The sequence below is a fragment of the Equus quagga genome, chromosome 1, assembly GCF_021613505.1.
Source record: "Equus quagga isolate Etosha38 chromosome 1, UCLA_HA_Equagga_1.0, whole genome shotgun sequence".
NCBI classification, from domain to species: Eukaryota; Metazoa; Chordata; class Mammalia; order Perissodactyla; family Equidae; genus Equus; species Equus quagga.
Window position 1 is genome coordinate 5,085,558 of NC_060267.1, and position 26,852 is coordinate 5,112,409.

The 26,852-nt window shown below is 43.2% G+C and overlaps 1 protein-coding gene across 1 annotated transcript in view; it reads right to left on the reverse strand.

The window, feature by feature from the left end:
• Positions 1-24,750, reverse strand: part of MSRB3 (methionine sulfoxide reductase B3) — a 158,083-nt gene extending 133,333 nt beyond the window's left edge. Inside the window, exon 1 of the mRNA XM_046646410.1 lies at positions 23,971-24,750. Coding sequence (XP_046502366.1) covers positions 23,971-24,727 — 757 coding nt within the window. The 5' untranslated portion in view covers positions 24,728-24,750. The remainder of the gene's footprint in view (positions 1-23,970) is intronic.
• Positions 24,751-26,852: the final 2,102 nt, after the last annotated feature.

Below are 26,852 nucleotides of genomic sequence, written 5' to 3' on the forward strand. Positions count from 1 at the left end.
CAAGAAATGCCGACAGAACGTTTCCATCAGTGGCTTTCCACAAGCTAGTAAAACGTCCTCCTAAAACTGCAGGGGAAAACAGAGAGTGGACAAATCTGAATTTTGTCAAGTAAGGACCAAATAAAAACAACAAGCCCCAAATCCTAATCTCACCAGAATATCAGAAAAGAAAGATTATGTTAACATCAAGAACTAGGAAAGCAATCTCAAAATAAAGAACATTCTTTTGAATAGACTATACTTAGTTTTGTGGGGGGGAAATATTCATTGTTGCTATTTTACTCACTTTATTACGCAAAGAAGAAACTTCATCATGGGTCAGCATTTGGGAGCCACAAATCTAAACGCCTACTGTAAAGTTGCACAAAAACACTGTTGTTCTTATCAGCACAGTGCCCAGCACCCAGTTTATGCTCAACCAATCTTTGATGAATGAATTGATCAATCATTGACCGCTTGAAATCAGCAGGCCATTAGCTAGCACTGAGCATCCCTTGGGTTAAGCAGATATCTTTCTGTATTCGTTATAACAAACAACAGAACCCTGGTTATCCAGAATCCTCAATCTTCCAGACCACTTAGAGATAACACTTTTAAGATAAGGAATTTTTAAAAGTTACTCAGTTCACCTATATAAATTCCAATTACATGGAAAACAATGTATTAAGGAGCTGATATAAGATATAAGATATAGTCTGTGCTATGGAGAAACCTATTAGCCTAGATGGAAACATCAGATATGGGCGAAATGCCTTAACAGTGGTAGAAATAAACTGCCTGGAATTTCAGGGGAAGAAATATTGCTTCCAGCTCTGGGGGAGGGAGTGGCAGGGTTATGGGGGTATTGGGAACCAAAGAAAAGTTGCACGAAGAATAAATAATTTTTTTAATACCTCCAAGTCTAGCCATTTTTAAACGTTTTGATCTCAGGATCCCTTCACACTCCTAAAAATTATCAAGGACCCCAAATCCCTGTTATTTACGAGGTTACACCTATCAATACTTACTATATTAGAAATTAAAACTGAGTAATTTAAAAGATATTTCCTTATTCCATTAAAAATAACAATAAATAAAAATAATATGTATTACAAAAATGACATTTTCAGTGAAAAATTACTGTATTTTCCAAAACACATCTATATATATTACCTATAAAATGGGAAGTTTTACATTTCTGCAAATCACTTTAATATCCGGATTAAGAAAAACCAGCTGGATTCTTATCTCTGCTTCTGCATTGCACCTGCTGTGATATGCTGTTTTGATTGAAGTATATGTATGAACAAAGTCTTGCCTCACTCAGATAAGCAGTCGGAAAAGGGAGGAGTATGTTAGTAACTTTTTCAGATAATTGTAGATATTCCTCTTGGCTATTACACCAAAACTCAACATTTGGAAAACAGTGGGTCACTGGGTTATGCACATCTTTCACAGGATGACACATTCGTTATCACTATAAAAGTCGTATTTATTAACATCACCACTGATTTCATCAGAAAAGTCTTACAATTCTGAGAAGCTGTCAAGCACACAGTGGCAGATACAAGTTTTCCAAAGTTTTGTTTTTTAACTTGAAAGCTGGAATTTTATCACTGCCAACAAATACTGTCAGTTGTTTCCCTTAAAGTGACAGAATCACTTCATCCATTCTGGAGAAAATGCTGCCAAATACCCAAGTCTAAATAACCACAGTCTGGCTGTTGGTCATTCTGTCAAGTAAAACGTTTCAAACGATCGCACAGTGTTCTTCCTGGAGACGACCACTGCACTTTGGTACACAGAAGCACTTTATAAAAGCGTATTTCCCGTTTCTTCCAACGGAATATTAAACGATACGTACTCGAGGTCAAGATTTAATAAAATTAATATAAAGTTCACTACTTCATCAAGGACATTCTAAAGTGAACCTGGCTTTTTCGCTGTGTGCATGTTAGTGAAGAAGAGACTACTAACAAGTCTGCTGCCACCAGCTTGATTCCCACCAAGACACCAGCAGCTTCACCCACTTCTGCGTCCGTAACATCAATGCAAATGTCAAACCAGTGAAAAAGGAAACAATATCTTAGTGTTAGCATGAAAATAGTTTTGACTTTGTGAATCCCTTGAAAGGGTCTCAGAGACTCCAGGGGTCCACAGTCAAAACTTTAAGAACCGCTGGTCTGGCACATTGCTTGGCACATAGTAAGCACAGTAAATGTTTAATAAATATCTGTTGAATAAATGAACAATGAACAGAGAAATACATTTATAATTTATCCCATAATGTTTAGGAAACAACAAATGGCTGGAAAATACTATCAGTAGTGTTTAGACTTCTTACTACTTCTAGAGGTAACCGGTGCACTTCCTGTTTCATTTAGTCTGTGCAGAAATGCACAGCTTTGAATTATTTTATCAGAGCGAGGAGAATAGTTATGACAGGATTCTGAAAGTAGCAACCAAAATGCTACGACTCCATTCTCTCAGTACCACCCTGAAATTTACAAAAGTGTACATCCTGCTAGGGGATAAGAAAGCAAATTCTGAATTAGAGCCATCTCCAGAAAAGGGAAATTAATTTGTTAATAAATTCTCTCAACATTCACTGAGCCCACATCACATACATGGCATTATGAGTTCATGCAACGCCTACCAATACAAACAAGGATGAGACCTCTTGGAAATGCTTGAGAAAAACAGAATTCTATCATTAAACAACTTTCGAACTAGAAGAAATCTTGGAGAACACCTAATCAATCCACCAGTTTTGAACATGAAGTCACCACTCACCACAGGCACAGAATTAGCTGTGAGGTGTTTCACAAGTAATTTGTTAAAAATTGTCTTCAGATGCCTGTTTGAGAGTACAGTTTTTAAAAAAATAACTAGGATGTGTTTAGAGTTCTCTCTCTAATAATGTCACCTTTGTTGACTTGTTTTCTGACATATTTTCTTGAGCAGGAGAGAAAAGAGTGGATTTACAAACAGCAGCGCCAGGAATGTGCAGCCTAGACGACTATCCCTCAGTCTATAATCATCGACTGCGTACGACTATGTGAGTATGTTGCTCATGAAATAGCATCCATCATGTGTATCTCAGCAGGAAAAAAGGGGGAGAAAGAATGAACTGATCCACCTTTATTTTGCAAACAGCAAAACAGAGATAAAGAGACTTATCAAAGGTCAGCAGCCAGCTGGAGAAAACATTAGGCTGAGACCTCACTTGTCTACATGTCATAGTACCTACAGTGTCTTTATTATTCAGTTCACATCAAAGTAAGAAAAAGACACAAAGAATTGTACCTAATATTGACGATGCAATGGTTATTCTGTGTCCACTAAGAAGGGACACCAATGGTATAATTAAAATAGAATTATGGGCAAAGTCCATCGTCTGATGCTAATTATAACTCCATTAAACACTCCCTTTTTTCAGGATTCCTGTTTTGTAAAGTATCTAGTCAAATATAAGGATTTATTCATTCTCACATTAATATTTTAAACTTCTATCATCAACATAAAACATAAATCTCTTTTTCTTCTAAAATGTACATTGATTTCTGTGGAAATTAAACAGAAACCTCATTAAAGACGGAGTCAAGAGGCCACAAGGGGGAGTTCTCATGCCCTGCCTAGAAAGCAGAGCCAACCAGAAAAAGAGAGGTGACTTCTCCCCGGCAAGGAGCTCAGCCAATGAGAGCCTGGCACCACTAAGCCAATGAAAAGACACTACACTTCAAACTCCCATCTCCTCCAGTGGACTCTGTTCACAACAGCCCTCCCAGCTAGCCTTCCCCTCTACAAAAGACTTTCTCCTCCCTTGCTGCTGGGGAGCCACACATGGCTCCCCATGGTGGAAGACTCCAAATTGCAATTCGTTGCTGATTTCTGAATAAACTCATTTTTGCTGGAGAAATAATTAGCGGTCTAGTTGTTTAAGGTCAACATTTCACAGCTCATAGCTTTTACATTATATATGTGTTTCACCTAAAAAGCTTTTCTTAACATTTAAAAAGTGCCAACAACAAGAAAGCAAAACCCACATAAGCAAATCATTTTTGATTACCATAAAAAATGTCTCTGGAATTTTGTAGCTTTTTTGACTGTTTCATTTTGTTGTGTTTATACAGTGCAGCTTGGTTTCACTTTTCTGGTACTTGAGTGCAAATTCGAACTTCGTCACTGACTAGTTAGGATTCATTTGGAAGTTTCACTCTGAGCTTGCAAAGTCTCATCTGCAAACTCGCAGTTTATAAGGGCTTCCTCACAAGCTGCTACTAGAGGGGCACCTGGACACCCTAGATCAGCACTCCTGCCCCTGCCCGAAGGAACGCTCCCCACTGATCAGCCCTTAAGAGCCCCCTGGAACTCCCAGAACTGAAGCTCAAGGCCTCTTAGTGACATTTTATGGGGCTGTTTTCTTTATTGCAAACATTCTTCACTTGGTTTTTCTACAATCCCACACAGCATCATCTTCTTTCTCTGTTTTGGAAAATCGCTTCTGAATCTCTTGTGATATTTCCTTCTGGTTCCAAGCAGTGGTTATGCTCCAGAGCTCCCCCTCCAGAACTCTCTGTATTTCTCACTATTTAATCTCCTTCTTGTAGATCTTACCTATTCTTACAGCTTCAACCTTCATTTCTTGAGAGTTTACTAGGGAGGTCTAGCTCCAACAATGAGCCAAGCTCTAAGGTTATCTTCTAATATCTGCTGGGCGATAATAATATCAACGTGCATTTGCACAGTATGTTCTAATTTACAAGGCACTTTCATATACATATATGTCTTATAAGAAAGACTGTTTAGTCCCACTTTATATTGTTATCCAAATATTTTATATGTCTACATCTTACTTTGATGATGTTGTTGCTAACGACAATCATTTTTGAGCACCTGCAGTAGGTGATTGTATACGTGTGTACATAACATCACTTAATCCTCACATCCACCCTGAGGGAGACATTCCTATATGTGGCGGCCATTTGTGCTATTTGCCCAACATTTGTGGTACTCCATTTTTCCGGCACATGGTGGGAACGTATTTTCTGGCCCCCTGTGGTCAAATGAGACCATGTCACTAGTTCTGGACAGGAAGTTGCGAACAGAAAATGATAATGTGTGTCACTTCTAAGCCAGAGCACTTAATTGTTAGTGCGAGCCTCTCCAGAACTTTCTTTCCTCTCCAACAATGACCAGCAATGTTCCACAATTTGATGGTGGCTGCTCCATTAACCACGATCCTGGAGTAAGGATATATGGAGCAGAGTTCCCATCTGACAGACTTGGACACGCAACACAAGCAAGAAATAAACCTTCGGTGTTTTAAGCCCTTGGGATTTGGGGATTATGTGTTCCAGCAGAAACTATGGTTCGGAGGATAACTCACTTGAGGTCAAATGGCCAGTAGTAAATGATGGAGCCAGATCTTGAACTGGAGTCTATTTTAATCTCTTCTACTACATTAAAAGTTCCTCAAGGGCAGGGACTCTTGTGCCACAGATTGCTGTCCTTGTTTGGGAAAGTAACAGGGTTTGAAAGGATGAGCGGTCCAATGCCAAAGACAATGAGACCACCTTGAAAAGCCCAGCGTGTCTCTCATTAGTCGTCCCTTCTATTCCTAAAAATCCCAAAGAGACTCTTACCTTGGGCAGAAGATACAGCTCTCCTCTCCTAGTCAGACACTAAAGGCCAGGAGGGAGCCACTTCACCATGGACCACCTGGAGCTAGCAAACTGGTCCCAATCCTTCAAGAACTAACAGTTTCACGTGGCTACCAAAGTGACTGAGTAGCTCCGGTCACAATAAAATGACCGACCACAAAGACCTCATTTCCTGAAGTGACTGAAAGCTCCCTGGGCACCAAACACCTTCGCTGCAGCTTCTCTCACTGATTTAACAAGTCAGTGCCCGGATGCAGACCTGAGAAATACAGAGCCCTGATTTTAATCACCCTATAAATACAAGAAAAATCAATCCACTTGCCATGATGCTAGAAAAATGTACATCCTTTCCAGTGGATAGAGATCATGCTGCTGGACCTACAGAGAAAGACTGTAGTAATAGCTCACTTTATTGCTTACTGTGAGTAAACAATATGCATAACAATACAAGCTTTTAGAGACAACCGATAGACAAAGGTTTGGCTGTGACTTCAGAACAGAGTGTAAACATTAGCAACTTTACGTTTTAAAACAAAAAGAAAATGTACATAGCTAACAAAATGTAAAGAAGGCCAGAAAGGAAGGCAGAGGAAGGCGTAAGAGGATCAGGCCGCTCCTCTTATAAAGCAGGCGCAAGGGACACCAGTGAGACTGGTAAATGCTACCTGACGCTCAGCATCTACTCTTCCTTCTTCGGGTCAGTAACAGAACCTCTGCAATGTTAGCTGAACACACAGCTACATTTCTCAGCCTCCCCTGCTGTGCTGTGAACATGACACTGAGTTGTGGCCAATGGAATATGAGTCAATATGATGAGTGATCTTTCAGGTCACCTCCTGAAAAGACAAAGCCACTTGCTCAGACTTCCTCTCCCTTAGGAAAAGGCAGCCACTGCACAGCACGACACACTGAGACAGAAGCTCCTGGGTGAGGATGGCAGACATCACAGATCCTGAGGAAAACCTATCCAGCAGCCTAACCTGGGGCAACAAGGAGAGAAAAACAGACTTCTACTTCTGGAAGTCACTCTACTTGGGACCTCTCTGTCATAACAGCTCGGAATGTAGCCTATCAAAAGCTGATGAGTAAATATATTAATGTTACAAAAGGACAATAGGGGAATTAAAAGACCAACAGATCAGTAAACAATGGCAGTCAGAATGCAGAAGAGAGAGCAGACGAATCGTTATTTTTCATAACCAGATAGCATCTGAAGTGGAGGAACTGAGAAGCAGTGCTATAAGGAGACTGAGCAGCATTAGGGAACTCTCAGAAGAATGACTTAAAACATCCCTCCCGAGGGTTGAGGCGGAGTTGGAGGCTGTTCTTTCCATCTCAAGTTCCCCTGTACCAAGAACCATGTGTAGGTTTTTGATCAAAAAATAAAGCTTATTCACGCAAAAAGGATGCAGTGCCTAATGAACCATTTCATCTAAAGAGATATTTGCCAAGGCAGGCTAAATCCTATGCCTGGAACCATCGACTACAGCATCGTGATGCACCACTAAAAGACTATTTTTAATGAGCCGAATATAAGCCCTAAAAATATGTATCCTTAAATCCTGTTTCAAATATTTTAAGTTAGAACTCTGCCACCATTCCAGGAATAGAAAGCTTTAGCACTGGAAACTGCAAATAAATATTTGCTCTTGTGTCAGAATTTTAGCATCCCTCCCCCAAGTTTACTTTCTGTTGCAGAAAGTAATAAAATTATGAAACAAAATTCTCATGATGGATGTGCTGTGGCTGGTATCTGATACGGCAGAGAAAGGAAAGTTTTATGGAAATGGACTCTCTCCATTCCATGGAGAGGTAAACCTTACTGGCCTCTATCTACTATCCTTTGACAGCATGTTGGACTTGGGAGGGAGGAGGAGCCCTGAACGAGATCATAGAAGGAAGGAAATACAATATTGTGTAACATGTTCTTTCTACTTTGTCCTACACTGGTTTTCTTTATTAACTGTAGGTGATTAAATCAAGTTTTAAAAGGAATTTGGGTATTACACATGCACCTCGAGCTATTTATCATATCCAAAACTCAATTTGTTTCTTTCTTCATCAATTTAATAATTCTTTCAAATTATTATTCTTTCAGTATTCCTGATCCTGTTAAAAAGTACCCTCGAGCCTCACAATCCCTGACTTCAAAACATACTACAAAGGGGTCAGCCCCATGGTGGAGTGGTTAAGTTAGCAGGCTCCACTGTGGCAGCCCAGGGTTTCACCAGTTCAGATCCTGGGTGTGGACATGGCACCACTCATCAAGCCACGCTGAGGTGGCGTACCACATGCCACAACTAGAAGGACCCACAACTAAGAATATACAACTATGTACCAGGGAGCTTTGGAGAGAAAAAGGAAAAGAATAAAATCTTTTAAAATTAAAAAAACATACCACAAAGCTATAGTAATCAAAACAGCATGGTACTGGCACAAAAACAGACAAACAGATCAATCAGTCAGAAGGGAAAGCCCAAAATAAAACCACACATCTATGGGCAGTTAATCTTTGACAACGGAGCCAAGAGCATACAATGGAGAAAGAAAGTCTCTTCAATAAATGGTGTTGGGAAAATTGGACTGCCACGTGCAAAAGAATGAAAGTAGACCATTATCTTGCACCATACACAAAAATAACTCTAAATGGATTAAAGATTTGAATGTAAGAACTGAAACTATAAAAACCCTAGAAGAAAATATAGGCAGTACACTCTTCGACATTAGTCTTAGCCACATCTTTTTGAACACCATGTCTACTGGGGTAAAGGAAACAAAAGAAAAAGTTAACAAATGTGACTACATAAGACTAAGAAGCTTCTGCAAAGCAAAGGAAACCATGAACAAAACAGAAAGACAACTCACTAACTGGGAGAAAATATTTGCAAATCATTTATCAGACAAGGGGTTGATCTCCAAAGTATATAAAGAACTCACACAACTCAACAAAAAAAACCCCAAACAACCCGATCGAAAAATGGGCAGAGGATGTGAACAGACATTTTTCCAAGGAAGATATACAGATGGCCAACAGACACATGAAAAGATGTTCAACATCACTAATCATCAGGGAAATGCAAATCAGAACTACAATGAGATATCACCTTACACCAGTCAGAATGGCTATAATTACCAAGACCCAAAACAACAAATGTTGGAGAGGATGTGGAGAAAAGGAAATGCTCATACACTGCTGGTGGGAATGCAAACTGGTGCAGCCACTATGGAAAACAGTATGGAGATTCCTCAAAAAATTAAAAACAGAACTACCACATGACCCAGCCATCCCACTACTGGGTATCTACCCAAACAACTTGAAATCAACAATCCAAAGTGACATATGCACCCCTATGTTCATTGCAGGACTATTCACAATAGCCAAGACATGGAAACAATCCAGGTGCCCATTGACCGATGACTGGATAAAGAAGATGTGGTATATATACACAATGGAATACTACTCAGCTGTAAAAAAAGACAATATCATCCTATTTGCAACAACATGGATGGACCTGGAGGGAATTATACTAAGCAAAATAAGCCAGACTGAGAAAGACAAACACTGTATGATTTCACTCATGTGGAATATAAACAAACACATGGACAAAGAAAACAGTTCAGTGGTTACCAGAGGGAGGGAGGTGGGGGGGGGCACAGGGGGTGGAGGGGAGTACTTGCATGGTGACAGACAAGAAATAATGTACAACTGAAATTTCACAACGATGTAAACTATTATGAATTCAATTTTAAAAAAAAGTACTCTCATCCACCCAGCCACTAATCCTCAAACCTGGGAGGCACCGTCCATCAATTTCTATTTTAACCATCCATATCCAATCAATACTAAGTGCTTTCAATTTTATCTCCAAGATATTGCTCAGATGCATCCTTTCCACCTCTCATCTAGAACACAGTAATGGCCTCTTAGTGGTCTTCCTGCCCCTGACCTGACTCCCTTCACATCCACCCTTCAGACTGCTGCCAACGCACTGTGTCCTCGCTCCAACCACGTTATAACCCTGCTTCATGTCTTCCGTGGCACATCAGCACCTGTGGGGGAAACTCAGCCAACCGATCCTGGCATTCGAGCCCCATCAGGCTCGCTTCTTTTCCTTGTAAAACCGCAGGCCCCAGTGCTCCCTGGGACACGCCACATTCCAGCGCCCTTGTCCTTTTCTTCATCTCTATTATGTCACACACCGCCTAACCCTCAGGAGGCCTTCAACAGTATTGTTGAATAAATACTCTCTTCTGACGATAGCCAACTATTTATTGTTTCCCACACACCTTTCCTACCCTCACCATACCACCCAATACTCTGTATTATACAAGAAGGAACTCTCTTCTTAACCTTCAAGACCCTTGATATGGCCGGGCTAGATATCGCCTCCTCTGGGACACTTCCCTTTACAGCTGTTGCCCTCACCTGTCTCCCCATCCCTTCCTTTAGAAGATGAATCAGTCCTTCCTCTCTACTGCTTCCTATATCGGTACCTCTGTTAGTATACCTATTATCGCGTGTTACATATATGCCTCTCCTATGAGCTCCTTCAGAGTAGTCAGTGCTATTCACCTCTGTAAATAAAGGCTCAGTAAATGTTCTCATAGAACGGAACTCAAATGTCGCTCTCTCTGTGTTCCCCCCTCTCTGTGCATAATGCCCTGGCTCCCATGGGACTCGAGTCCTCTACAGTATCTTGGCTGTGCAGTAGGCAGGAAAGAGTCAGAGCTGTGTTTGAACTCCAACCCCATCACTTAACCAGCTGATAAATCTTGAGCAAATTAGCTACTTTCTCTGATCCTACCTGCATAATGTATATCATAGCACTTCCTTAGGTTTTGGAAGGATTAAATGAGATAATGTTTTTGGAAGTAACTAGCAGACTGCTCAGTGAATTTTACTTTGCCTACTGAGAAGGAAAAGCTAGAGTGGGTCTGAGATAGCGCGTAGAGAATGAGTGCATGTGTGTGTGCTGGAGGGTTTAATTAGCTTAGTTTTGGACAGGGTAAGAATGAGGTGACTGTCTAACAGACAACTCAGCTAAGATTAATTTAAGATTAATTTTCCTATTTCAGCAATTATGCTTTAGCAACTTAAAAAAATCATTACCTTTGACAAAAAAGAAAAATTTCAAGTTTGCAAATCAACTGTTTCAATCATACAGAGTGACCTAACTTTATGCACACATGAAGCAAATGTACTAATAAAACAGGAATTTGGAAAAGTAAACCTTTGGTCAACTCTAATCTGAACATCTCAGTAGGAGTTACGAAACTGTTGCAATTCCACTAAAACTGCAAATATCACCCACTCTCACTCAAAGATAACACCGTTCTAAACATTTTGTATCACGACCCCAAGAATTACCCACAACGTTGGAGGCAGTGAATTCCCAGCAGTAACCCTGTGACTGACATTAATTTGTCATCTGAATGCCAGTAAATTCTACTGTTCCTGGGTTCTTCTTCCATACAGAATGCTAGCAACTTTTTATAGTCCATAAGTACACTATTATTTGCATTCAGGTTATTCTACAAGCATTTTCCAGGCTCCTAATTAAGATTTTTTTGGATTCCTCTCACCATTTAAATGTTGTTTTGCAAGGAAAGGTTAACTTGTTCTTTTTTTTTGAGGAAGATTAGCCGTGAGCTAACTGCTGCCAATCCTCTTCTTTTTGCTGAGGAAGACTGGTCCTGAGCTAACATCCATGCCCATCTTCCTCTACTTTATATGTGGGACGCCTACCACAGCATGGCTTGACATGCGGTGCCACGTCCGCACCCTGGATCCGAACCAGCGAACCCCGGGCCGCCGAAGCAGAATGTGCGCACTTAACTGCTGCACCACCGGGCCAGCCCCTAACCTGTTCTATAACAGTCTGTGATTCCCTCAAATAACAGAAGAGCTCAGGAAACGTGCATGCACTTACTCTTCCATACCAAAAAAAAAAAAAAAGGAAAAAATGCAAGGACAGAATCTAGCCAAATGACATATGAATGAAAACTTCCTCAAGAACAGCTGAGTGAAGGTATAAGAGGCCATATGGTGGCAATCGCTGAACACAGTGGATGCTATTATATAACTAATGAAAGAGAGAAAAATAATCCTAACAAGGGAAAACACGTAATATAAAAATTCAACAATAACCACACGGATGGATCCTCAGGCCCCACTGCAGTTAACAGAGGCCCAGCAGAAAAAATCAAAGGATCCAACACTCCTCCCGCAGAGAAGAGCCGAATGCTGTTGCATCTTGTTTCCTTACGTTTAATAATTAGATTAGTTCAGGCTCAATGATGGTTTTTAAGCACTTTTTCAAGGTCATGGAACCTAAAATATGACGTCAACTTTTCAAATCCCTATGAAAGATAAAAGCAAATAAAACATAGAAACCATATGGCAAAAGACCAAGCGGAAAAGATCATAAAAAGAGGATAAAACAACAGGACAAGGAGTTTCATCAAATATGGCCATGATAACATAAAATATAAATGATTTAAACGCACCTACTAAAAAATGACCCTCAGATAGAGTTCCAAAACAAAGAAGTGGCACAGGGGGATCAAAAAAAAAACACAAGCAGAGAGAAAAAGAGAGACTGCACACACACACATGCACACGCACACACACAAAGACAGGGCAGCAACACAAGTACAGCCCTTTGAAAAGGGAACTCACTCGTGTTCCCCCTCAGTCAGATTCCCGCCAGGTCTCACTGACATGGTGAAGGTGAACGCGGTACAGAGGGAAACCGCCATCTGCACTGGAAACCAAACTAGGATAAACCCATTGAAAAACTTCTGCTGAAGTGCAGAGGGGACATACTGGAGAAAAGGCCAGGTCCCAACTCATCTCAAGTGCACACAGTGTTCCTGCAAGTGAGTGAAAGAGAATCCAGCAGATTCCCCCTGGGATTCGAAACAGAAGGAGCCAAGGCCAGAGAGCAGGGAGGGCGCAGAGAGGGAGAGCTAACCACCAGCACGCAGGGCGTGTCTCGGCCAGCAGGGAACTCTGGCAAGCCGGCCACTCTGCCAGCCACACTAAGCAGGCTTCTGTGGCGATGCTCATGCCAAGCATACCAAGGATTTGGGAATTGCTGGCACGGCTGAATTTTGAAAAAGGCAAGCACTAAGGCACAGACAACTGAATTAATTTGCCTAAGATCACATATCTAATAATAACAGAGCTGGAAACCAAGAGGAAAGACCATTTCCAGGAGTCAGTGGTCAATGTGTTGAATGCCCTGAAGTCAGGAAGACCGGGGAACACAATTGGCTTTAATGACGTGGACACCACTAGCGGCTTCCGCCAAAGCAGTTTCAGTGCAATGGTATAAATGGTTCTTCTCATTTCTTAGACCCTATATTCAACCCATCAGCAAGGTCTTAGTTCTGCCGCCAGCGCTCTGGTCCAAACCCTAATCAACTCTTATCTGAACCACTGGCCTGGGCCTAAATTTTTACCTGCTTCCACCGTTGGCCCCTACAATCCATTCTCCACACAGCAGCCAGAGTGACTACTTTAAACTGCCAATTGGATCTTGTCACTCCCTGCCTAAAACCCCCTAACGGCTTCCACCCTACAGAACAATATCTGAACTCCTCGTATGGCTAACGGCCCCAGCGGACTGGCCCTCCTCTCTGCCCTCGACTCTAACCATTCTCCCTCCTGCTCCCACCACAAAACGGTGCTCTGTCTACCACAGGCCATGCTGCTTCCAAACTAAGAATGACAGTGCCTGAGGACCAGGCCTGAGTCTGGCTCACACGCATCCAGAGACTGGAGGAGTCGGCGCCCGACATGCAACGCGGCTCAATCCCTATTTCTGGATGGACGGCAACCAGAGACAGCAAGGACGTAACAACCTGTAACACAGCCTGGCCACGGGCGTGGAAGGCGGAGGCGACTCTCTGTTTGTTTCTTAAGATGAGAAAAGCCTGAGAATGTTTAAATAAGGGACATTGGGAGACTATCCAAGAGCTCGGGAAACTTGAAGACGTCATAAAGCCACAGAACGTGAGAGAAAAAGTTAACCAATTGGCTACTTTAGGGAAAAGATTAAAGCTATATAAGAGAGTTAGGGTACAAAGGGACTTTCTCTCTCTATGCCAAAGTCTCCTGTTCTGCAATTTGAGGGGTTTGGGTAAAATCAGTAGTTTCCAGCACCATCAAGAGCTTCCTTTTACTTAGTTCTTTTCGCTCATGGTCTCCCTGGTTATTCCACAAGGAAGTTCTGACTAGTGGTTATATATGTCTGATTAATAAAATAATTATACTGAAATGCAACTTCTTTGGGAAATCTGAAGCTCAGGAAGATTAAATGATTCATTTAAGGTCACATAAATCGTTTTTAAAAGAGGATGTCATTGTCTAAATATGAAGAAACTGGTCCAAATTACCACAGGAAATCAATGGAATCAATGCCAAGCCATAGGCCTAAAGTAAAAAAGTGAAAGATTTTGGAAGGATAATGAAAAAGGCATATTTTTCCCTCCAATTAAAATAAAATAAAAGCAATAATAAATCCCAGAGAATAGAAAAAACAGAAAAGCTGTATAAGAAAATCCTGGTCTACCCATGAAGAAATTAAACTGTGGCATGACTCTGACACCTGGTGCTGTCCGAGAGAACGAGCCTGAACACCACACTAGGGTCATTCTTTCCTGAACGTCACAGAAACATTTTAACACCTTAAAAAGTTAAATGGGAAAACAAAATATAATTAAAAGAAAGGACAACACAGGAGTCAGAATAGTGTAATGGTTAAGAGCACGGACTCTGGAACCAGATTGCCCAGATTCAAATCACACTCATACAAATTATTGAACGCCTCTGTGCCTCAGGGCCCAATCTTAATACATGAGTTATCATGAGAATATTGTAGCTCCCTGAAAAAATTGCCACAGGCAGTAAATGACTTAATGTATGTAAACAGCGAATATTTAGACTAGTGCCTGGCACATCGTAACATTCGTATGTGAGGATTTGCTATTATTATGATCACTTTTATTATTATTATTATTATTATTATTATTATTATTATTTGATATATGGATGATGAAGCTTGAAAGCAATGGGAGAAGATACAAAGATTTGACTCCACAGGGAAACTCAAGAAACCTAATGGATAAATGTGCAAGGAGCAGAGATAAATAATCAGAAAGTAGAAAAACAGATAAAAGAAGTGCTAATCTCAAAAAAATGAGTTACATACACCAATATGTGTAACAGAATGTAGTGGGGGGGAAAAGACAAGTCACAGAAGATGCAGAGCAGACGATACCATTTATACAGAGTTCCCAAACATGCAAAACTAAACAACAAAATATGCAGGTAAAACTATAAAGAAAGCTAGAGTTTACCAGTTACCATCTGTGTTAAGTGATAATCTCCAAATGCATGACTGTGGGCTCCTCTGAGCAGAGGGATGACGTGGAAAGGGACGGGTGAAGGTCACACAGGCAGCTTCCACGTTCCAATTCTGAAGCTGAGCAGGGGTCCCCAGATTTTTAAAAATTATTCTTAATGCCTTACATAGATGTTATATATTCTTTTTGTGGGTGTGAAACATTTTATCATAAAAAGGGGCAAACACTTACTAATATATTTTAAAGGCAAGAAAAGATACTTTTGGGCTGGCCCCATGGTGCAGTGATTAAGTTCAGCACACTCCGCTTCAGTGGCCCGGGTTCACAGCTTTCGATCCTGGGTGCAGACCTACACCACTCATCAGCCATGCTGTGGCAGCGACCCACATATAAAGTGGAGGAAGACTGGCACAAATGTTAGCTCAGGGCTAATCTTCCTCAGAAAAAAAAAGATATTTTTTAACCTATCAAATTAGCAGGGGTTTTTTCTTTAAAGCTCAATGGAGAAGATTTTCATCTTTAATGATTAGACCAAATTAACTAGTTTAAGAGTTAAATATACTTCAAAGAGGGTCAAAGACAAATTCTACTGGCAGCATACCCTGATGAGAGAGGACTTTACTCTCTGAGATAGATCATAGAGTCTAAATAAGCAATTCTTAGCTGTACACTTAGGGCAACCGACATAATATCTAGTGCTTAATGCCATGACTTCAGATCGGACATGTAATACGATGCTTCTCCTACACTGTAACCTATCCTCTAAATAAATACTAAATCTTTAACGGGTTATGTCAGTTTGCTTACGGATCAAATTACTGGGCACACAAAGCTACAAAGTTCAAACGTTAGGTCTTAGTCGTGGAATAACATTTATATCTAGTTCCACAAAATAGACAACTTGAACCTAACGTAACAAGAGAAGACACAATTTTGTATAATTTATTAATCACATTATTTCCATTAAAAATTATGAAAGCTACCTGGAGACTATGAGACAACTAATAGATTACAGAATCTTAAAGCAAAAGCAGTATCAGGTATCACTCAGTCCAACTCATTCATTCTGCGGATGTGGAAACTGAGGCACAGGGAGCTTAAATGCCCTAGGCAAGAACAGGACTAGGAAAACCCAGTCTCCAACTGGCTATCCAATGCACTTCTCATCGCACTGCACAGACTCGCTGGCAACATGAACATCTACACAAGGATGCAAATATGCTAATGAATCTGCCATTTTCAACTGGCTCTGCACACAGGTAAACATCCTCGGCCTTCAAGCCATCCTCCTCCAGGCGCCCTAAGGCAGTCCGACTGGAAGGCATGTTCACACACCAAGACATCAGGAGCAAGGACCACAGTGCATGCACTTGTTCTTTTTCACTCTCAATTACTGCGAGACCAGAGCTCCAAGACCGCCATGGCCCCTCACCCACTGTCCTATCTAATCTCCTGGACTATGTACTGGGAGATACGGCCCTACCTTCCCCTAGGTGCACCCCACCAATCTAAGATCAAATAAGTACCCACCTACAACAGTCACCAAAGATCTCTCCCAACCCCAGCCCAGCCCAGATTCCCTGATAACCAAACTCAGTAACAACAAGGGAAAGGAAAGTAGAAACGAACAACGCAGGGCTCTCTGCTTTACACCAGGGCCATCCTGATGTTTTTTAAAGACTCTAACATGTAGCACAGGCTTACTTTCAATATTGCCTTAAGTTTAACACACGTACTGAAGGGTTGGTCTTTGGGGATTTTTTTGCCTTTAAATAAAATAACTGACCCAAGAAACCATAAAGATTCATTGTGTAACTCATAGTAACAGAAGACAACTATGTCATGGCCATAAGGGAGGCTGCTGTAGGTGTGTACTTGCATGCAAATCATCTACTAATTTCATCTTAAAAACAGCACTACAGCCCAAAGAATGATGCTCAGATACCTGACAATATAATTTTTTAAAGTATTCATGTACGAACCCCTGAGGCTAACAGCCCAGTCTTAGCATAAAGTGCATTGCCGAGCATAAAAAGCAGCTGCTGTTGTAAGACGATGTTGAGAAGTTTTCCTGTCGTTCCAAAATTTCAGCTATGACTCAAATTTTCAAACAGAAGCCTCCACCCCATTTTAAGGGAGATGACGACAAGCCACCAGACACTGAGAGAGAACCCACAAAGCAAGAAAGCAGGCGTCGTCTATAGACCATGCGTCACCATTTCCACATCTGTGTACTTTCCAACACACGAGAATCCTTTTCTATCTTAAAAAACTCATTTCAAATTTTTAGAGTGGCTTTTTGCTACTCTATGTATTTTCTCAGTCAACAGCTACTAAAAGCACAACCATTAGCATATGGGAGGGTCCCTTTTTGAGTTAGAAATTACTCAATACTGTATACTGAACATAAATAGGTCAGTGCAGACAATGTTACGAATGTACTATGTTTAGAAACTTAGGCTCAGGATTTACCGTTGGTCAGGAAGCCAGGCCCTGAGAACACACTTCCGACAGCAGCCGGTCCTCTCTCCTTCACCCGTCACCATGTCCCTGATTCACAAACCTCTACAGTCTGTGCAAAGAAAGCCCCTCAATGAAGTCAGGTATCAAGAAATTGTTTCCAAATCAGCACCCAGCTGGGGAAGCCAAACCTACACATGTCAGGTGACACTGCTACTCCAGGTGACCCCGGCCAGGGTCGGAGGTCAGGGCACCGTGGCCAGAGTGATCAACTCAAGTGCTCAAGAACCTTGCAGCTGACACTTGAAGAGATCAGAGAAGCAAGGTATTCTGTAAGAAAGAGTGACGGACATGACTGATGATGAACTTTTTTATTATACACTAGGAAATTGCCAACAATTGTGTTATGGATAAGAACCTGACCACGGCAATAAAAAGCGCCCATCTAAAGAACAAAAAAACGCCAGAGTACTCCATTGGGGGAATTGTCCTTGCTTCACCTTCTTGGGGAGGGTCAAAGCAGGAAGGAGGAGACTGAGCAGTGCGTGTGCAAGGCCAGCTGGATGATTTACAGGAAGCCCAGAGTCAGCAGACAGAAAGGCTCAGTGATGGTGACGATGCCGACGTTCAAAGAGGGAGGGAGTCCTTTATCTTAGGAACGATAAGAAGCCTCTGAAGGAGCTTGAGCAATGGCGCAGTTAAGAAGGTCATCTGGTTCCAGGATCCTTTGCTCCATGGTCCCACGCACTATTCGTGGAGTGAGTAAATGAGAGGTCCCCTAAACTAGGGAAGCTTGTGGACGGAACCCCACAAGCCAGCTGGGCATCTGTCAAAGCCACTGCAAACTGTATCTCCTTCATGAGGCTTCTCCGTGCCTCCCTCTTACACTGGCCAACAGATGTTTTCTCCTCCCCTCATCTGTAACCTTCCCTACACGTACATGTTTATCTCCAGCCCCGATCTCTCCAAGTTACACTCCTGTGTTTCTGACTCGACTCCCATCTCCATGAGAATGTTCTACCAGCACCTCAAATGCAAAGATCTAGAGCAAAACTTAATTTTTCTCCCACCCACCCACCTGTTCTGAGGTCGCATTTTTCCAATGGTCCAGGATTAACATCTTACCCTCATCTTTTCTTCCTCCCTCTCTTTCCCCAGATCCAATGAGTTGTTTCTTTCTGCCCAGTCTACCTCAGCAACAATTTTCCAATCCCGCTGTCACTACCTAGACCAGGTCTTCCTTCTCTAAGAAAAACCCTTATGACCCTTCTTTATTGATCCCATGGTTTCTTCCCCGATTTATACATCCTCTGAATTATTAGATAATATATCCTATAATTCTGATTAGGACATTCTGAGGACCCAAAAACCTTCAATCTCCAAGCTTACTAACCCAGCCCAAATTTCCTAGCCTAGCATTAAAAGCCCGCCAAGTTCTAGGCCAAACCTAATTTTCCATCTCTGTACTTTATCTTCCCACTCTTTGCCTTCATATATGCCACAATTGTTTTTCCACACCTGCCCTCTCTATTCAATCTGGTAAATGTTGGGTGATTTCCTTCCACATGAGTTTGCTATACTCTCCTTCCCCCTGGCACCTCAGTTTATAGGAAAACATCCTACCATTCTATATATTCAATCCTCACACAGGAAATTAGAATATTCATGGAAAAGCCTATAAAATCTAGAAAACAGATAAGGACTGAGAAGAAAAAGCTTCCTTTTGATTTTTTGTGATTGAGCTCCAATGTCAAAAGAAGGTGGCAGGGCCAGCCCCATGGCCTATGGGGTTAAGTTTGCCATGCTCTGCTTCATTGGCCTGGGTTCAGTTCCCAGGCACAGACCTACACCACTTGTCAGCAGCCCTGCTGTGGCAGCGACCCACATACAAATTAGAAGAAGACTGGCACAGGTATTATTAGCTCAGGGCGAATCCTCCTCAAGCAAAACAAAGAGAAAGATTGGCAACAGATGTTAGCTCAGGGAAAATCTTCCTCAGCAAATAAAATAAAAAGGTGGCAACAAGCAGGACGCCCTAAGAGCTTCAGAACATTTGGAAAAGGTGGAAACATTAAGTTGGGCAATGGATTCTAACAGCCTATCAGAATTCTTCTAGATGATTCATTGGTCTAACAGAACTTAAAGTCCACTGAAGAAGATGAGTAGGTATGGTCTTTACAATGCAAGATGGTAAAATCGTGCTCTAACTGATGTCTTAGAAGCACAAGGAAATGACAAATTCTAAGAGATGAAGACAGTTTCACAAATACCATGCAACAGAGGCCTTAAGGACGTCAACAGGTTATGAGGGAAAAGTATTCCAGGCAGCAGAGACTGTCTAAAAGAAGGACAGGGCGGAAAATGCTAGACAAGTGTGAGAAATAGGAAAATAACTGATGAACTCTTGGTCCCTAAATCATTACTATTTTGAATGTCTCTAATTATCACTTAGTTTTAATGACTATACCTGTAAGTGGTATTTGAACTCAGCATTTGAATTCAGTGAATTCCTGAAAATACGCAGATGATATCTGCAGGATGAATTAGCTGTTATTAAACAGGATTTTCACAACTCAGTTGGATCCCAAATTGCGTTCTAGTTCCTGAATCCGGCGCTCCAGTCAGTTTACGGCCCCCGGGCTTCTCTTTCAGTCTCCTGCAGCAGCAGGAAGGAGCTGCACCAACATCCCAGGATCCCACTGGATCACACTCTTTCACACACACACTGCAATCAAGAGCAAATTATACATTTTAAGGACTAAGAACCCCATAATATAAAATGCAAAAATGCAAAATCAAACCACGTAAACATCTGCACTCCATACACAAGGAACTCTAGAATCCGAAGAGACCTTGGGAAAATCTAGGTCAACCATGTGATCCCAACTATGTGTATCAGGTTCTTTCAGGAAGTCAGGATCAAGGCTCAATGATCTAGTCTCTCCCTGGGCTTGGAACCCAGGGACATGTAAATATTCAGGAGCTGCTGAGCAGCCACATTCAATCCTGAACACAGGAAAGCAGAAAAAAATGGTCAGCAAAGAGAGAACAATGAAGCAAAGAAAGGCAAAGACCACAGTCGGGGAAAGTTCCAGGGTTTCCAGTCCCTGCTCCCTAATAAGGTCTGTCTGCATTTGGCTTCCATCAAATTCCTTTCTTTCTTTCTTTTTCCCAGAACTATTTCAAGTTCATTTCTGTTACTTGCTACAGAAGCTTAAATGAGGCAATAACCAAAGTCCTCCATAAAGTCAATTGGTTGATTTATCGCTGGCCTATCTTTTCTACGGTTTCTTTTGTCTTTATTTGTATTTCCTTAAAAGCCATAAATACGACTTTGGTATGCCATAGAGATAAATATGCGAACAGGGATGCAGGATGGTGCTGAGCATTTTAAAAGGAAAACCCATCATGCCCAGGAAGGAGAAAACATAGGAATATTCAAGGTAAAGCCCTGAGATATCTGTACAGCAGTCAGAGATGCTAACAAACAACTGTCAAATTAAATAGCTATCTGATCACCCTCATATCCAAAGCCAATGTACTTCTGGATAAACCAGATGGGTAGGCCCAAGTCAATCTCCTCGGAGATATGATGAAAAGGCGATAACCCAATATAAGGCATTTCATCTGGAACGCCCCCAAATAACCAGCCCTAGGCCTCCCAACCCCAGAAAGGTTTGGGTGCTCTCCAGTGGTGCCCCTAACTGGGACCCAAATTTCAAAACTGAATGTCAAACCGTCTCCCGGCCTGGGCTAAACTGTTCCTGAAGAGCAGTTAGGCATTTACCCCAGGTTATAACCAGCACTTTCTCCTATTAGATGAGGGGAAGAAAATAACAGAAGCTTAACATCATGGAACTCTGTCCAGGCGTGGGTGTCTGTGTGCATGTGCAAGACGCTCCTGAGGCAGATCCAGGCCCCAAAAACTGGATCCACACCCATCAGACCTGACTACAAGGAGACCAGTCGAACACGCATAGCAAGTCAGAGTCGACAGTCAGAAGCTGGAACCAATGTCGTGGGTGGCTCTGCAGGACCACAGAAACAAAAACAGTATTACAGGATCCCGGAGTTAGAAGGGACATGGTGACTATGTTTGACTTCATCATTTTCAGAGAAGGAAGCCAAACATCTGAACCAAATTCATCAACCAAATCCCTAACTACAATCAGTAACACAGGTGAGACAAAATCAAAGGGACTGTGACCGGATTACGATAGAACCAAAAAGCATTATTTCCTAAAGTTGCTCTTTAACGGCTGAAAATTTATTTTTAATTTAAAAAGGATAAATGCATTAGAAAAACCTATGAAAGCTTCTCTTGGGATATGTTTTGGATATTCTCGGTACTTGAGTTTAGCAAAACAATAAAGATTTCTGACCTGATAGGTTAACATTTTAGTTCAGATACTAGAACCACCACCTTTAAAAGCCAAAAAAACCATGTGTTGATTCAAAAACTAAATGATGTTGTATATGTGCAACCTTGGCAGACAGGCAGTTCAGGCACTGTGACAAAGTTCCAAATGGCAGGGAGCTACTTATTTCAATATAAAAAATTCCAGACATTCACATAGGGCCCTAATAAAAGTCACCAGAAATTAGACTTATATGTCAGCTGGGACCAAAATTAAAAGAATAAATGTTTAAATGGTCCAGATATAAACTTGGTGTTCAAAATTGCTGGCAAGGGGCCACAGTACCCTGGATTTTGGTCTTCGAGGTCTGCTTTACCACAAGTATTAGGTAAGTCAACACATCACAGAGGAAAAAAAAGAAAACATACATATATTCCCTGGCTGTACAATCCACCCTTTATCGTGCAGCACAGTATTTTTCAGATCATTGAGAAAACGTTAAGTTAGAACCTGTTGCTTTCCCAAGAAGTACCATTAAAGTTAGTTCTAAAGCATGAATCCACAAAAAGCAGGTCTTCTAAAAAAACAATATTAATCAGAAACAAACATGAAATTGATATGATTACTTAATGTTTATACACTGCACATTTAAGTATCTTTAAAAATCTCCCAGGGGCCGGTCTGGTGGCCGAGTGGTTAAATTCGGGCGCTCTGCTTGGGCGGCCCAGGGTCTCACCAGCTCAGGTCCTGGGCGCCGACATGGCACCACTCATCAAGCCATGCTGAGGCGGCATCCCACATGCCACAACTAGAGGGACTCACAACTAAAAATACACAGCTATGTACTGGGGGGATTTGGGGAGAAAAAGGAAAAACAAAATCTTAAAAATAAAAATCTCCCAACAAACTGAATTGACAATTTTAATAAGTTACATGAATCCCAAACATTTTTTTTATGGACAAAACTGTCTTTTAAAGTCTATTTTGCCACCAGTGCTGCAAAGGGAAATATGAAGAGATAGATTAGAGGGTGCTGAGTATAATCTATGCTTAATAGAGTCAGCTTCCAGCTAATTTGTAAATCCTAGCTGTTAGCCCTATCTTATTTTGACAGTTTAGTCTATAGGGGGCAGAAACAAAATTTCATAAGAAACGTCAACTCTGAGAAATTATAACTTTTGTTTTTCCATTCCGGATAAAACTAAGAACTGCGAGGCTTTAGATGACTCGTGAAATACTCACCGCAAAGATAAAAGTTCATAAAATTTCACATTTACCTTAAACTCGACATTTGTACTTTCAATAGTTTCTTTTTATAATGACCTTATGTAAAAAAAAAAAAATCCTCACTGATATTTTCCACATGATCTAACGAAAACTATCTTTCAAATCATCCTCTTAAGACTTCAAAATTACCACCCTGATAGCTTACGGTCCTAAACCAAAGGCGGCAGGAATGGCATCTTTCCGTCACACAGTCTGACTTGAAATAGTCCAGCGTAAAACTTGGAAAACAGACTGGGATGCTTTTCTCCGCTTAAAAACAAAAGAAAACGGGTACCTGGCACACTCGGGTTCCGCTCGCTTTTGGCCTATTAAACGCTAGCCGGGCCGCGGGAGCCTGAGCCCGGGCGGGGCCGCGCCGCCGGGAGGGCCTCCGGGTGCGCTCCGGGTGCGCCCTGCGGGACGCGCGGCGCGGCGCGGGCCTGGCGGCGATTCCCACGCGCCGGCCCGTTATCCGAGCGGCCACTCGGCGGGGCCGAGCTGCGCGGGGAGGGAGCTCCGGGGGCCCCGCGTCCCCCGAGCCGGGCGGTGTCCCCTCCGGCCGCCGCGGCCGCCCCGCCAGGCCCCTCCCTCGGGGCCCGCGCCGGCGATGCCTCCCGGGCTCAGGTTCCTCCGGGGCGGGATAAGGTGTCAGCCAGGCGGCCAGACGCTCCCGTCGGCGGGGGCGAGCCAGCCCGCCCCCCAGGCCCGCGCGGGGCGCTCCCCCGCGCGCCCCTCCTCGGCCCGGGAAGGGGTGTCCCCGCGGGCGGCCGGCGGGCGCGGCGGCGCTCGGGGCATCCGGGGTCGGGGTCACCCTCAACCTGGCAGGGCGGGCGGGGGAGGCGGCGGAAGCGAGGCGGGCGGGAGCCCAAACTTACCCGAGTGCGCGGCTCCCCGCGCCGCGGCCAGGCAGAGGCCGAGGCCGAGAGCCAGGCCGAGGCGGAGCGAGAGGGGGCGCGGGAGGGTCCGCCGCGGGCGCATGGAGGGCCGGGGCCGCCGCCGCCGCTGGCCGAGCCTCCGCCTCCCTCCCTCCCGGCTCGGGCGACGGACGGGGCGGCGGGAGGCATGACGGGAAATTCCTGGGCACGGGCAGCCGAGTCCAAATATGAGCAAAGGAGCCGAGCGAGGGAGGACCGCCGAGCGCCCGCCGCGGACGGGGCCGGCTGCCCGGGCCTCGGAGCCGCCAACTCCCTCCTCCTCCGCAGCCTCCTCCGGATCCTCCTCCGCAGCCTCCTCCACAGCCGCCCCGGGGCCGCCGGCCGCCGCGCGCCACCCGGGGCTGGAACCCCTCTGCCGCGGGGCATCTCTCCAATGCTGGGGCCCCAGAGCAGAGCCGAGCATCCCACCCACGGGTCCCCCCGAGACCCCTGAAGCAGCAGGAAAGAGAGAAACCAGGACGAGGAGACCGGACGGCGAGCCGGAGACCCGTGGGAGGACGTTTAAGGGGTTTGAGGAGACTCGTGCGCCGCCCCTAAAGACTTGAGAGCTTTGGTAGTGAGGGGATAAAAAGGTCTGGCAATTCTCTAAGTGTGGGAGGGTGAAGCTGGAGCGGCGCTGCCAGCTAGGCACACGCTCAGGTGAGCGGTCCTCTACACAACGAACGGGCGTTATAATACGTAAAACCACCCCCTGCATTCCAGGTGAGTGGGCCCTCCAACCAGGTGACTGTGTGGGTGTTCTTAGCCAAAATTACAAGAGGCTCTTCCCAAACCTCCATTTGAACACCATATATGGACCTGAGGCGGCCTGAGTGACGAGAGTTTTTCACCCCAGCCAAACGCTGATGTTTAGGCTGCTGTTCCTTCCACCTTCACCCTCTCTTCACCTCCCTTACACTGGTCTCGTATTTGCTGTAGCTTGTCTAAAGGGCAGTGTTGAAGTTTTTTCCAAAGGTGCTGCCTCTGACGACCAAAGTGTCAGTCCCAGATGGCTAATTGCAGGCAGGAGCGTAGTTCCCTGACTTTCCTTTGGCACTGATAACCACTGGAGTAATCAAGTCCAAATGACCCTTAGCTTTTCAAGACAACATAATTATGTCTTAATTACTGCAATTTATTATTTTTTTTTTACTCACACTAATGGGACAGGCCCTGGGGACGTAGAATGTTATGTAATTACTTAGGAACATTTTAAGATGCTACAGAAATGATTTAGTGATGCAAAATACTTAAGGGGTAAATGTCAAACAGATTTAGAGCGTGGATTATTCTAACATGAACTCAAGTATGGTAATTTCTACATCACAGTATTTGTTTGAAAATCAGAAACTTTATTTCAAAACAAATTCAATTCTGGCAAAGTATTAAGGCCCATCTGCCCAAAACCAGTCCATGTGCAAGGGGCTCTCCTTTAGTCATCTGGTCTGAGCAGCACCACGGCCGGTGGTTTACTCCTGGCAAATGGGTGAATCTGCCCCTTCCTGTACCAGCAGTGATAATGGGATGAAGGGCAGATGACCGAAGTAAACTAATGGTGAAGAAACGAACATAGTAAATGAAAGACTCAAAAGACACACAGCCTTATTATTCAGCTTAGGTGCCTAGAAGCCGGGTGGGTGAAGAAAATACTCAGGAAGCTCTTCCCTCCCATCCCTCTTTGTTGTGTATTTCACCGTGTATTACGTAAGCATCCATTTTCCTTACTTCCCCCACAACACCTAGCATAATTCTTTGCCCATAATCTAAATATTTGTTTAAAAACAAAAGTAAAATGAGCATAGTCGTTTGTGGAGTGAGATATGGGAGCTCCCTAAGTCTAGAGAAAAGCTTGTTTCAAAGGACTGTAATAATGATAGCTATATTTAAAATATTTTAGTTGACCTTAAGGACAAAAACATAAAATTATAAAGAAGGCAATATCGGTGGCCTGGTGGCGCAGAGGTCAAGTTCACACACTCCGCTTTGGCAGCCTAGGGTGGCCAGCCAAGATCCCAGGCGCTGACCTACTCACCGCTTGTCAAGCCATGCTGTGGCAGGCGCCCCATATATAAAGTAGAGGAAGATGAGCACAGATGTTAGCTCAGGGCCAGTCTTCCTCAGCAAAAAGAGGCGGATTGGCAGCAGATGTTAGCTCAGAGCTGGTCGTCCTCAGGGAAAAAAATGCAATATCATTACAACCTAATTCACGTTACTATAAGTGGAGAGTTAATCAATTGCATCAAGTCTGCTGACTTCACAGTCAGCAACACCAGCAGCTGGTCTAAAGGCTTAAATAAGTATGGCAGAGGGGGGCAAAGAACTACAGCCGCTGAGTGCTAGCAAGTGCCAGGCACCATGCTAGATGTTCCACACGTGGTATTTCATTCAGTCGTTACAAATACCTCTGAGCGTATTTTTCTCCCTCTGTTACAGCTAAGGAGCCTGAGGCATAGCTAAGTAAATTAGGCTACCAGGAAGGGGTGAAGTAGTATGGGAATTCAAACCTCATTTCAACCTCCATATATATTCTTTTTACTGTGCTAATCTGTCCCATTTTCTCTACACTGAAAAAGAAAAGGGCCCTCAAAAACTGTATTCATTGGGCTCTTGTGGTTTTAAGTAACTGTGTGCACTCGGGTTACCTCAAGGAATAGGGGTAAAGAATCCCTGTGGAAATAGGGCCAGAGACTTAACCGGCTTGTCAGGTCCTCCTTTGTGGGCCGGGGTGGGGCCCGTGCCTCTGAAAGTTACTCAGCACAGGAAAGGTACTCCCCTCTGACCACGTTCCTCTGAGTCTTGTAGTTTAACCAATGATATTTAAATCATATATTTCACAATGTTTT